The 13,805-nt window shown below is 47.0% G+C and overlaps 1 protein-coding gene across 1 annotated transcript in view; it reads left to right on the top strand.

The window, feature by feature from the left end:
- Positions 1-6,926: 6,926 nt before the first annotated feature.
- ANXA2 (annexin A2) overlaps positions 6,927-13,805 on the top strand; it is a 27,915-nt gene continuing 21,036 nt past the window's right edge. The window contains exons 1-2 of the mRNA XM_027704405.1: positions 6,927-7,034; positions 11,643-11,702. Of these exons, the coding sequence (XP_027560206.1) occupies positions 11,655-11,702 (48 nt within the window). The 5' untranslated portion in view covers positions 6,927-7,034; positions 11,643-11,654. The remainder of the gene's footprint in view (positions 7,035-11,642; positions 11,703-13,805) is intronic.

Raw genomic sequence — 13,805 nt, 5'->3', positions numbered from 1 at the left:
GAGATAATTTTTGCAGTATGCAGTTATCAGCCTCCAGATTTGCCGTAGGGACCTGCACTTTAAGGATTTTTAGAGTAAGTTTAGGTGGTGCTTAATTAGATTCCTTCAAACTTGCAGAATTATTCCCCAGGATTCCCAGGGACATATTTAAGGTGTGACAGCCTCCCCAGTGCTTTGGCAGAGGCCAGGAGATTAATCCAAACCATGGGACTGTTTTTGTTATGAGTCACTAAAGTGGAAAGAGCACATAATGATGGGAAACAATGAAGCAGAACAGACTTGGGTTTACATCAAACCTTTTTAACGCTGTTCCTAGGAAAAAATTCCCTGAGGACTTTTGGCAGCTTCCATCTTTTGTAGCTGTTTCTGTCCTTTGGCAAGACAGGCCCAACTCTGCGGTGATTATTTCTGCTGCTCTGTTCTGGGTGATGTCAGGGGCTCCTCCTGCCCTGGTGATGTTTCCAGTGTGGGGCAGTCTGGGGAACTGCATTCCAGAGCTGGCAGCCGGGATCGTTTTAGGCGCTGGGACGTGTAAATGGGTTTAAAATGTCCCTTAAGTAGCCTGTTTATGCTGGCAGCATTGTGCTGATGTTGCTGAGAAAGCTGAGCTCAGCAGAGTGGGTTTGGGTTTGACATGGGTCTGTTTAACCTGTTAGAGGACTACTTAAAGAATTAGTAGTAGGGCTAAAGACAGCATGATACCTGGGTTGGGATGGACCTGCAACTCTCCAGCCCTGAGTACTTAAAACTGCGATTGAGGGTATTGATGGTAATCTGAGAACAGCAAGTAAACTTTTTTAATATCTGACAGTCCTTTACAGTTCTTTTTTTGTCTCAGACCGCCTGATCTTTGCATTAAAAGGCAGCTGGCTCTGAAGCAGCCTCGGGAAGTCCCCGGGGGGCTGAGGAAATGCCCTGCAACGTGGTTACACACATAGTGACTGTTTGTTTCTGTATCCTGCCACTGTTTCATTCAGTGTGAAGACGCTGAGTTTGTTCCAGCCGCCAATACCAGTGCGAGGGACTTGGCAAGTGTTTCATTGGTGTTTGTGTTTGTATCCAGGCGACCTCTCCTCCTCACCAGATGATTACTCTCGGAGGCAGCTGAAAAACCAAAGTGCTGGTGATTCAGGGTTTGGGTTAGAAATGGGATTGAGCTGCAGAGACTGGTAATGCTCATGCTGAATGTGTGCCAGAGGAGTCCCTTTGCTGTTCTTTGCTACACATGTGCCTGAATTGCTGGTTTAGTGTTTGTTCCTGGTGCATATTCCTCTCTGACTCTGTCTCACTGGAGTGTAAACCTCTCTGGCTTACTGCAGTTACCATGCCCCAAACAGGAGAGAAGGTGCAGGAGCCTGGACTGAGTCATGAAGGAAAAAAGCCTATTGCACCTTTGAAGTTGGTGGCCCTTGTTGTCACCGTGTCAGCCAGATGAGTAACAAAGGGGTTTGCTTCCTCCTGAGCACCTGCACAGAGCAGAGTCCAGGTTGTTTCCTGTGGACAGTGGGCAATGAGTTGCACCACAGTGACCTAAACTTTATGATTTTTGCCAAGTGGTGGTGACTTTATTTAGGCTTATGTGTGCCCTGATACAGCTTTGTTTATTATTAGGTTTTGTGAATATATAAAGGAGTTTCTTTCTGACTGTAACTATGATCTTAGCTAATATTTTGCTTTGTTACTCTCTTGTCTTAGTTTGGGATCCCAAGGCACCCAGGCATGTGGTTCTCTGTGGAGGCAAACCCCTTGTGCCCATGGGCTTGGAGTGGATGGAGAGCCACTGAGAGTGAGAGATGAAAGGGGGAGGATGATGGTGTTATTGGCACTGGTGAGGAGGAAAATCTTTGAAAATAAATGAGAGTTCAAACTAAGGTTGTGGTCAGACGTGCATGAAAGTGTCACAAGAGGGATACTGAACAGCAGACAGACATTAATTTGCAAATATAGAGTTGTAAAGTGTAAGAGGAAACTTTTAGAAGTCAAGTGCAAGATGCAGCCAACTGGTGGAGGATAGAGACAGATGTTTTACTGGCTATGAAGAGCATTTGCTGTCAGGTTCTTATGTGTGAGGCACTGAGATTCTCCTTGGGAAGTACCTGTAGGACATACTGCCTGTCATGTCTTTGCCAGTCACAATGACTGCTAAAATATACCCTTTAAGAAGATTATATCAGCTTTCATGTTTTGTAGACTTTCTATGAAACACATGAAGGTAAACTGGAAACAATTTGATGAATCTAATTTATTCTTGTGTCTTGATGAAGTAATTTGTGTTCTCTACCATTTTCTTTAGCAGATACAATACTTAGTCTTTGCCCTGAAGAGTCAACAGTCAAAGAACAGGCCCTGATCAAGGCAACAGTGTAAGATCACCCAACAAACCATAGCACTGCAAGGCATCCAGTCCAGGGGCCAGTTTTTATCCAGGATGACCTGCTCATCTCACACAACCTCTCTGTTCCCAGGCTGGACCAGCAAATGCCAGCTGCCTTACCTACTGTAGTGTTCATTTGTGGAACACACACAGAACAAAATACTGGAGATCTGGCCAACACACAAGATCATTCCAGAGATTAAGTCTAGCTCTTTAAAAGGGATTATTTCAAGTAAATGAAATTCTGAGTGGAGAATAACATTTGTGCAGGAATGTGCATGTAGTGTAGGAATGAGATTGCACAGAATAGAACTGATCCGAGGGCTTAGGTGGTTAGGTGGAGCACCTAACAAGATGTCTGGTTCTCTGGTATTGTGTTAGATGAAAGTTGGCACTGATATTCTGGGATATAGTCTATTTTTCAAAAACAGGCGTTGGGATAACAGTTCTGTAATATTTAGAGTAACACCCCCTCACTCCCCCCGGAATAAAAAAAAAAAGCCAAACAAATCAAAACACAACTCCCCTTCCCTCGGGTAAACAAGTTAAACACTTGCAGTGTTTAGTTTTACTAGGTGTGTTAAGCAGGAGTCCTTCCTCCTTTCTTCTGTAGCCATAGACATAATAACTTGCCAATTTGTTCCCCTGGGAACCTAACTAGCCTAACTTATAAATTATATTTAACTTTCTCTGTAACCTGTGATTAAGTGCTAATAACAAATCTGTGTGTATTTGTATCCTGGCAGTTCCCAAATTAGACCTGATAATCAAGATGCAAAAACAACGCCCAGAGGTCTGCCTGCTCCATATGCTAATCAGAATGGAATTTATATTATCCTCTTGCAACATAACACATTCAGGGATACAACAACAGTACACAGAGGCTCAGTCACACCTAAACCAGAAAGTCCTTTCTCCTGATCCCTCCCCCCTTGTTTTCAGCTGAAGAAGCAGGTTTAAGTGAGCAATACACGTGTACAGAACTGTGGCCTTCGTAGCTCCAGTGTTAATGCACTTTGTGTTTTGTAGACAGCCTCCTGAAAGAGTGTGAGCCAGAGCTGTGTAGATGAAGGAGCAAAACAGTCAGACAGAAGTGAGAAAAAAATCAGCTGGAGTGACCCCAAATGCAGAGATTTTATTGCAAAGATAAAGTTTGGGTCAGAGGGGAACCTCAGTTGAGTATTCGAGTTAAGCACATCAAGCCTCCAGTAGTGTAACATAATAAGAAGATAATGACTGGAAAAATCAAAGGTGTTGGGGGGTGGAAAACGATATACTGAATTGAAAGAGGGAGAAAAAAAGATAAAATTAATATCAAACAATATTAAGCAGTAACAAAAGAATGGTAGAGTTAGCCATGATAATGTCACTGAGTCTGAGAGGATGGAATAACTGGACCTACAGCATGTCTATGGATTACAGGATGAAGCTCAATCAGTGAACAATCAGAAGGGTAAATGAGAAGTTGGCACAATTGTATTTGTTTTTCCATCCCCAGGACTCTGTGGAGCTCCAGTCCAGGCAGTGTGCTCTCTCTGATAGCTGTGGGAAGCCTGCAGGAAGCCAGAGGTCACAGAGAGGGAATTGCAGCTGAAGGAGTTGCTGGTTATTTGAAATATGACCTTCTATGCAGGTACTTTGGGGGAGTGCAGGGACTGAGCAATGTGAGAACAAATCGAAAACGTTTCTTGGCTCTGCCTTCCTCACAGGCTTGTTGAAGCATGTTTGCTTCCAGTAAATCTTGTGTGAGGCAGACACAGACACTGGTGTCCCAGCCTTTTCTCCAGGCTCATGCTGACATGGTTACTGCAGTGTAGTGCCCAGGAACAGTGCTCATGGACCACAGCCCCTTGTGGTAGGTGCTGTACAAACCCTCCAAGCTTTGGGTAAAGCTTCAGAAGTAACCTGTGTGACATACAACCTCATGTCCCATTTTAACAAGTGACTCAAACACTTGGTTGCTGATTTCCTGTTAATTAATTTCCTTTCCCTGTTTGGCTTTCCTGTTTCCACAGGCTGAGTGCTGCCTGCCTTGACTCGCTGCTTTTGCAGAGTTTTTTCTTAAAGGTGTGAAGAATATATCGTAATTTCATGGGCAGGATCCGTGGCCTTGGTGTTGGGGTATGGCTGGTTATTGTGCCAGAAGTGTGGATGTGTTTTCTGCTGTTCATCCTACTCAGAGTCCCCAGCTGGTACAAGTGCCTTTGATGTCAGTTGGCCTACATAATCAGAGAGCAGTTGAGGGAATTTGTAATATGTTGGAATTTAGTGTTCGTATCTTCCTGGCTCTGAATGTAGTTACTCTTCTTTTTTTCCTGTTGTCACTCTTTTTTTCTGTTGAAATCACTTCAACAGTCCCTGGAGCTTGTGTGAGTTGAGAGAGGCTGCTGTCCATTTTAAACTGAGGTGAATGTGTGATCCTGAGATTGAATAACTGATGATTAAGCTGGATGTTAGAGACAACATTTCTGAGGCTGTTGGCTATAATGATAATAGCTCACTTGATATCCAAGTTTTTGCAAACTGTTCATATGAAGATCTAGTTAGCCAAAATTAATGGTGGTGGATGAGCTATTCATATTTTAAGAAGTATTGAATTATTTAAAAAACCCAACATTTCTCAGGAAGTGGGAGTAGTAGTGCCATTGGAACAGGCCGAGGTAGAGGACTGAAAGGCAAATGGATGTTCAGTTAAGAGAATGAATGTGTTCCTCTCAGTTCATTAATATGTGACTCAGCAGATTGGATACAGGAGTGCAACATACATATATTGCATGTTGGCAATACATTGCAGGTGTGAAAACACTTTCTTTGGCTGAGGATGTTGTAGTTGCTTTTGTTTTAATAATGCTTGACAAGAATTGGGGGTTAAAAAACTACCCCTGAGGGATTGTGCAGCCATTAGTGGGCAAATTGGGCCTCTGGCCTCTGCTCAGCTGCTTATCCCTGTTTAAAGCCCCTGATGAATACTGCAGTGCAGAGTGGCTGTTATTTCTAGGATTTTAAGAATTTTTGATCTGTGAATCACATTTCCAAGTTGTCAGTGATATTTTTTTCTAAGAAATCTGAAAAGCAGGGGAAAGTAATCTGTTTAACTGTTAGTGACAGACGCTGGTTGAAGTGGGATAACCAGGAATTAATTTTGAAAGACAGGTTTGGTAATAGACAGAGAAACTAATGACAGTGGCCTTGACAAAAAGCAAGCTAATGAGTCAAACTAGTGCAATCCTGGCACCAGTGTTCTCTGACAAACCACTGCTCCATGATGTGCCTGTTAACATTATTTTCACCTTCTGCAATGACCAGCTCATGTGTCCACTCTGTTGCCTTCATGTTTGAAGTTGTGTAATATTTCTTAGTATTTCTCCCTTTTTGTATCACTGATCTTGTTTCATCCCAGCAATTGCATTGCCTGTCAGCCCATGGTCTTCTCTCTTGTGTGTTTGCCAGCTTTTGCTAACACTGTTTTTATGCACCTGCTTAAGCCTAAAACTTTTTTACCCCCCTCATCTGCCAGAAGACATCTCTGTCTATGCCTACAAAGAAAACCTTCTACCAGAGACAGATATCTCTGTGCAGAATCAAAACCACTGTGTGACAACATAGTCTTGAAAGGACTACCTGCATCTGTTCACCTGCAAGGGCTTAAGAAAACCACGCTGAAGTTACAGGAATAACTGTATGCCGTGGGAGTGGGGAGTGCTTGCTTTTTTCTGAAGTATTTGAGATCGATCACCAATAAGTTGGTCACACTGCTGGGCTGAAAGAGTCACCTCAAGTGTAAGACCTGGGCTTCAGAAATTTCTTTTTCACTGCTCAGACTGGCAGAAGCTTTGACTTCCTGCCCTGTGCTGGGTGTGGTGGCCCGTCGGGGTTATCTGAGCGTGATTCAGTGAGACTCAGAGCGGAGCTCACGGCTGTGTCTCCCGGGGTTTATTGCTGGGGGCAGACGTCACCGAGCCCTCTCCCAGCCGGGACTGCACCCTGAGCCCTGCTGGGGGAATTGGGCTTGGCCGTGGCCGAGGGCTCGGGCCATCCGGCTTGGCCGTGGGTGAGCCCAGGGCGGGAGGAGCCGTTCTGACGGTGGCAGGGAGTGCCCGGCGGGGCCGTGCGGGGTCCGGGCCGTGCGGGGCTGTGCGGGCCCGGCCGGGCGCTGCACAGCGGGGCTCGGGTGCTGCCCCTGTCACCCTGCTGCGGGGAGCCCAGAGCCCGGGCTGCCACACACCCGCTGTCCCAGTACCGCAGGGGAGGGTTTGGGGCGGGGTACGGGGGCTGCCTCCCCCGGGGGCACCGGCAGCTCCATCGGACAGGCGGGCGGCCCCAGGCAGCTGGAGAAGGGGGGCCGAGGGCTGAGCCCCGACCCTGCACCCCGGGGCGCTGCTCCCGGTGCCTCCTCCGCATCCCCAGAGCCCCCGGGGACGGGGGCAGGGCCCCGCGGGGCCGGAGGGAGGGGCCGCTTCTGCCCAGCCCGTGCCCACCGCGCCCCTGCCCCTGTCCCGGTGCCGCTCGGGGCGCGGCCGGTGAGTCAGCGCCGGGGCGGGAGGGGCCGCCCGGCCCTACAAAACCCCGCCCGGGCGGCCGCGGGCCCCACAGCCGCTGCCAGAGCCGCTGCCAGAGCGCCGGAGCCGCTGCAGAGCCAGAGCCGCCCAGCCCCAGCCAGGTGAGCCCTCGCCGGGCAGCGCGGCCGGGCCGGGTGCGGGCGGGGTCGGGATGCGGCAGGAGCGGAGCGGGCGGGGGCCGGTGCCGGACAGGGGCTGGTGCGGGGCCGGTGCGGGCACTGCGCGGCGGGACGCGGGGCGGGGGCCGGTGCGGGACAGGGGCCGGTGCGGCCGCCGCCCTCCCGCACCCTCGCTCTGCTCACTGCCCCCGGCCCTGCCCGCCCCGGGCTTTTCCGTGCCCGGTCCCACGGTGGGACTGCGGGGCCAAGGGCGGGGCTGTGCCCAGGGAGCTCCGTGAGCCCCGCACCGGCGCTGGGTGTGGCGGCCGCGCTCAGGAAAGAGGGACCGGCCCCAAACTTGGTCAAACTTCCCCAGGTACTCGTTCCTGCTCCTCGCTAAGGTGCACGAGGGCTCGGCTGCATTGCCCGTGGTGCTGTCAATTCGCTTCCCAGCGGTGCCGGCCGCTGAGGGCGGGGTTCGTTCGGATGAAGCGGGGCTGGAATGACTCCCGCGGGCGCGGAGGAGCCCGGACCCGCCCGAGCCCGGGGCAGCGGCCCCTTCCCTGCCCTCCTGCCCAGGGTGCGGCTGCGGATGGCTCGGGCAGCGGGGACCCCTGGCACGGGCAGTGCTGCCGGGGGGCACAGGGACCCCTGGCACGGGCAGTGCTGCCGGGGGGCACAGGGACCCCCCGCACGGACAGCCCTGCCCCGAGCTTTGCCTGTCCGCTCCCCCTCGGAGCCCCGTGCGGGTCCCCGCTCGCTGAGCCAGCCTTGGGCGCGGCTCTCCCCCCACCCTGCCCTGGCCATGAGCAGAATTGCTGAGATCTCTCTGGATTGTGAGTCAGCTCGGACACCACTTCCTCCTCGAGTGAGGAGAGGTGGTAGGCAAAGGAATGTTCCCGTGTATTTTAACGGAAAGAGAAGTGAAATGATTTCAGGATAGTCACGCGGAAGTGAGTTGTGTGCTCACACAGGGCGGCTCTAGTTCTGTTTAACGTTACTTCTTGTGCTCGTGTTCGTATGCTGTGTCTGCAAAGAGACGTGCAGACCCCGACATACAGGTCAAAGACTCTTGGAAGCTCTGTGCCCCTGGGTGATTCATCCCCGCGTTTGCCTGCTGTTGGTGGAGATATCTGTGATAAGCAGCCCTAGGGAGTGTACTTCCATTAGCTTACATTTGGTATGGTTTGCCTGGATTAAAAAAAAACAAACTAGAATTTTCTGTAAAGTCTCACAAGTAAGAATAACTTGTATTTGAAGAAACAGAAATCCTTAATTTTGTATGTGCATAGTATTTCCCTGGAATAGAACATCCTGGGTGTTGTTAGCAGTGTCTATGGAAGAGAATGGTTAAAGTATATTTCTGGTAGCGTGGTTTTAATGGGTTTTGAAATTCTTTCCTTTAAAGCTGATTTTTTTCCCCTCCAAAAAGTGGCTTTAAATGATTTGCTAAACCTTATTGGATGATTTGGGGAAATACAAGCCTGGCTTATTTGTGCTTTTGGTTGACACTGTATATAAATGGATGATTTTGAGTCCTTATTTCCTTTACAACAGATATTGTGGATCTTCCTTGCTCTCCCTCATCTCCTCTCGTGATAGGCCTTGCCCTAGTTTTTGGAGACCCAGCACAAATGTGCTCCCAGTGAAGGAGTTTCCATTCCCTCATTCCGGGGATGCCGTTTCCTTGGCTCAGATCCCTGGGAACACCCTTTGGTCAGATCTCTGTCTAGTTATAATAAGGGCTTCTTAAAATGCTAACTCTGCTTCTTGAGCAATGCGGTTGTTTGTGCATACCTGAAAGTTCTCCATGGATCCCAGGGGGGTTTTCTGCTGTGATGTCTGGGAGCTGCCCCTGGGAATCGAGACATGGGACTGCTTTTAAACACACATTCTTCTGTTACCACACAGTTATGGGGATAAGGGAGTGAATAGAGACTGGGCCAGTGTAATAACAGACCTGCAAACCAGTGCCCTCTGTGGGGGTCGAGGCCAAAACATGCCATTTCTTTTAGCAGAATATCGTTGTAATTCAGGATTGCATAATGTGGGTTTAGAAATTGGTTGTAGAAACTTGCCTTAGGGTAGTGAAGTATTAGTTTACAGCTGGAAGGTAAAATTTGGTTCTTCTCCAGCGTGAGGAAGAACAAGTCAGTGCAGGTATTTTCTGTTTACATGTTCAAACCCATCCAGTACTTGTCCAAAGTATATCAGATAGAATCAGTCCATCAGGGAACAGTGAGAGCCTGTTCTCCATCTGAGTGCCTTACAGAGCAGGATGAGACAAGAGAGGAATTTGTTCTCTGAGTAAAGATCTTTCTCTGCAAAGATTCTTGCCAAAGCTCCCATTTCCCCTTTGCCACTCTCTGCTCCTGGGCAGTGGGCTGCTCTGGCATTGCTGTGTGTGGTGAGATGAACCTCCCAGTTCCAGCTCTACGTGAGGGTGTGTTAGGCCTGTTCCTGGACTCTGACCAAGCTTTTGTTCCAACAAGCCTGATTCAGTGTGGTTTTTAATGGGTTTAGAAACAGAAGCCTTGCTAAAAGCTGTTCAGTGATTCTATTTGTTCTTAATGTGAAAGATTATACTGCAGTTGCTGTGCTTCACTCTCACTGGTGTTTTCTTTGTGACAAGCAAAACCAAAGGACTTCAGTCGCCCATCTTTGGAGTTGGCTGAAATACTGTCAGGGAACAAAGGTCTCACTGCTTAGGCTCTTCATTTTATTAAGAGTAAACATCAAGACTTTCATAACGCAGTAGTGTATCAGTCCCCTCTAACCAGCATGATTAATAGTGCCAACAGCAGGTAGCAGCTTATTACAACTTCTGCAGCCTGTCTTTAAAGGCTTGGGTTGGGTTTTTGCTCTGAAAAAAGATCTATTCTCAAATACATTGATGCATGACTGTGATTTTTGTTCTCTGTCTTATTTTTCTTCCCCTTGAATCTTAATTTCTGTTTGAAGTTAAGTTGCTTTAGTTGCTTAAACCTGGATTGTTTCAGCAGATGAAAGGGTTTCTTTCTGTGTTCTGAGTGAGGAAAGGTGTGATTACAGCAGTTACACTGCAAGGGCTGTGTAATTGTGTTGATGGGTTTTATGCTTATAGCACTTGCTATATCTACCAAAAGTAAAAGATTTCTCTGCCTTTTTCTTGATTTACAGGAGCTAAAATAAAAAATAAACACTTGTTCTAGAGTTTTAACCGGATCTCCATTATTAAGAAACTATTTCAAACTTCTTTCTGGTTCTCTGAGCTCTTAATTTCAGATTGATCATTGAGTGGAAAGGAGATTGGTCTGGGAAATTTGCCTGGGGGGCCTGAGAAAGCCCCCATACCATCAGGAGAGGGACTGATGGAGGATAAAAAATAAACCTGAAGGCCAACTGGAAGGACATGGCCAGGACTGGCTGCACAGTGCTGGGAGGTGGCTGGGAGGGCAGAGCCAGGGAGCTGGGCTGGGGAGCAGGGAAGGGATGGCAGCTGGCTGAGCACTGAGCAGTGTTGGTACCAGGCTCAGGTATCAGTGCAGAGTCACTGGCTTTGAGGTGCTGCTGCCCTTCTCTTCCACTCTCCTGAAGCCCAGCTCTTCTCCCTGTGGAACAGTGCTCTCTGCACCTGCACTGTGGAGATCCTAGGAAACAAGGCTGAATTCCAACAGGTGAAGTAATGTTTGCTGCAGGTGCCATCCTGGAGGACTGGGTGGTTGTGTGAGTGATAATGCCTTTCCTTTCCACAGAGAAATCTGAGAGCAGAGCTTTGGGAAAGCATCAAGCCTCTGAAATATTGCCCCTGGCTCATAACCTTTGGAAAACCTTTCTGTAGTCAAGGGACCCTTCCAGTAAAACAGAGGTACAGCTCTGGCAAACTTCCCTGACCAGAAAGCAGAGTTTAAACAAGGCAAGGTGTTGTATCATGAACATACCCCGTCAGAGTTCATTTCTGCAGCATGTCTGATCTGTCTCAGGGCTGGGGTTTGGTCTGTTTTTTTGTGCACGTTAGCGAGATGTTCTGTGGGTTCTGGCAGTGATTCTCTTGCCTCACTGGCTCTTATTTTTGGAGCTGCCATTTTAAGGGAGTCCTTGTTACCTGGTGTCTGACAATCGTGTTACTAACTGGTGTTTGTACTGGGGAGCCACTACAAAACCACAGGATGGTGCATCCAGGGTTAAGGATCAAACAGGGTGATGTTTTTGTAAAATGCCTGTGTGACAGTAAATAGTGCCACTGTGTTCCATGAGTGTCTGACTTGTTGCTGCCTGTTGGCTTTGAGCTGGCCCAGGCTGTAATGTTTCTGCACCATTTTTCTGCAAGATTTGTAGGCTTAGTCAATTCTGTTTCTCCAGTAGAGATTCTCCAGTTCGCAAGTTTAAGTATTTAAAATGCAGAAGAAATGCTTATTTAAGGAATTTTTATTGTACAATAGAATGAAGACCTCTCGCTGTTGCATTATTAATGGTGCTGTGGCTTGGAAACTCTTAAATCTGCTTTCTAGCTTGGGATTGGCAGATCCTTGGGATGGTGTCACTAAGTACTGCAGTGTTCCAAGACTGTGTAACACAAATGTAACTGTAAATATATTTATGTCTACTTTGTCTCTTTTTCTCTCCCTCCAGCATCCTTTCAAGATGTCTACTGTTCACGAAATTTTAAGCAAGCTCAGCCTTGAAGGAGATGTAAGTATAATTATCTAAACAAGAAAAGTTTGTTTTACTTAAATGTCGCATCTTGTTTCTTTTACAGGACTCTGTGCCAACAATTGTCCTGAGCTGTACAGTTCATAAAATTCCACACATCTCCTCTGCTTAAACTTCCATTGGCTAAAAACCACAAAACAGCTGTAAACCATAGGACAGTTATATGAGGTGACTGGATTTAATGAGGAACAAGTGAGTTAAGGATGATAAGAGCAGATGGAAATATGTTTGGTTTTGCTGATGCCCTCTGAATTTCTATTTTTTTTAAATTAAAAATGGAGAACATTACTTAATAAGAATAAAAATATTGGGGTGTTTATTCCTGTAATGGTTATCACCAAAACCAAACTATTTCTTGAAAAAAACTTTTCTCAAACTTATTTTCTTGTTTTCTGTTTTAATTTTGATTGTGTGTTTTCCACCACATCTGCACTTGGTTTATGGCTTTATTGAAATGCCAGAAAGCCACAGTCTGTCTTTGATTTCTTAAGCTGCAGCATTAGATGGTAGGTTACCAGTGTGGTATCAGCATATCATGCCACGAATTTGTGGTTCTGTGATTGGCACTGAAGGGGAAGTGAATCCTATCTGTGCATTATTTCATCATGTTGCCTTTAAACTTGCTGTACTTGTAAATCTTAGAGCTGGTAACTCCAGCTCTGAGCTTGGTACCAGCACATTTTTTGGCCAGTTTTTGTTACTTGTTGTGCAATGAATGATCCCAGACAGTGTTTGTGAAAGAGCTGTTGCAATGAACTGCCCAGTGCCCTGGAGGTAAGTGGTAGAACTGGTTTTGTAGTGCAAAAGCAGTCAAGTTTCAGCTTTCCTGGCTCTTCAATGGAGAGTTACTTGCAGAATAATATTTAAGTGATCTATTCTCAAGGGCAGAAATGTTTATTCCTTAATGCTTGCAAGTAGTCAGAAAAGTGACATTTGAAAGTGTTCCATGGCAGCATTTTCATCAGAAATGCTGCCCCAGAAATCCTGTAAGAAGTGTCAGGCAGCTGGTTTGTTCTGTAGGTCCTGAGTTGGGAGCTGGACTCACTGAGCAGCTGTCATGCATAAAGCATTGGACCAGTTTCCCCAAGCAGTGATTCAGCAAGTTCACTGACATTAAACACAGGGTTTGAACCACCCATTTCTCTCTTAAAAACTCCAAGTTTTTAGTCTTATTGTTATAGAAAGGTCATGGCTGAAGCCAAGTCCTGTCCTGTGCCATAAGGAACTTGTGTGCTCTGCATCACTGGTACAGGGATTGATTTGGGTCAGGGGGAAGAAACTGCCCTGCTTTCTTCAACCTTCCTTCCCCTAAGGAGAGGATGGAGCTGAGCTGAGGTTGATCTGTGCTTGTACCTTCTACATCTGTGCCCAAGAGTAGAGAAAGATTCTCAGAATCCTGAGATGCAGATGTTCTGAGAGGGTCCTGGTGTTTATAAAAGAAACTGAGCCTCTTCAGCTTTCCTGTTTGTGATATTTGCTTCTCCATCAAGTTTTATTCTTCCCAATAGAATTAAATTAGTGAAGCTCATAGGAGGTAAAACAGTTGGAGGACCTCTGAAGGACACTAGATACATGGGGAGGAAACATTCTCTGCTTTAGTTTGGCCCAGGTTGTGGTGCAGTTACACCCCAGCTGGACTTCTACTGCCACATTGTAGAGAATTTTATGTTGAACTAAATGGAAAGTCGGTTGGGAAAGCTCCTGTCTGAAAACATCCAATACCAGTACTATGGTATTAGATTACTAAATTACTAGAGTAATTTGAGTCTGTATAGTCTGGAATTTAAATGGCTGTTTTTCATAGGCAATCACCCTGCTAAGACCTGTGTCAGGGAAAGTGAATCTAACTTGTTGCATGCATTGGGTGGAGGGACAGAGTAAAAGGTGGCTGCCAACTGCAAATACACTGTGTATGTTGTTAGTGTATGGCATCATCTTTACAGTAAAATACTCTATCCAAATCACTCAGAAAATACTCAGAGTGGGTGGAAGGAGAGGTGCCCAGTTCTGCCTGGTGACTTGCTCCAGGTTCTGCAGTGTGGTTAGTTAGCAGAGTGTGGTTAGTTAGCAGAGTGTGGTTAG

Source organism: Neopelma chrysocephalum, unplaced genomic scaffold, assembly GCF_003984885.1.
Source record: "Neopelma chrysocephalum unplaced genomic scaffold, ASM398488v2 Primary Assembly neopelma1_274, whole genome shotgun sequence".
Lineage (NCBI taxonomy): Eukaryota > Metazoa > Chordata > Aves > Passeriformes > Pipridae > Neopelma > Neopelma chrysocephalum.
Note: the sequence above shows the minus strand (reverse complement) of the source record. Positions and strands in the feature narration are given on the sequence as shown.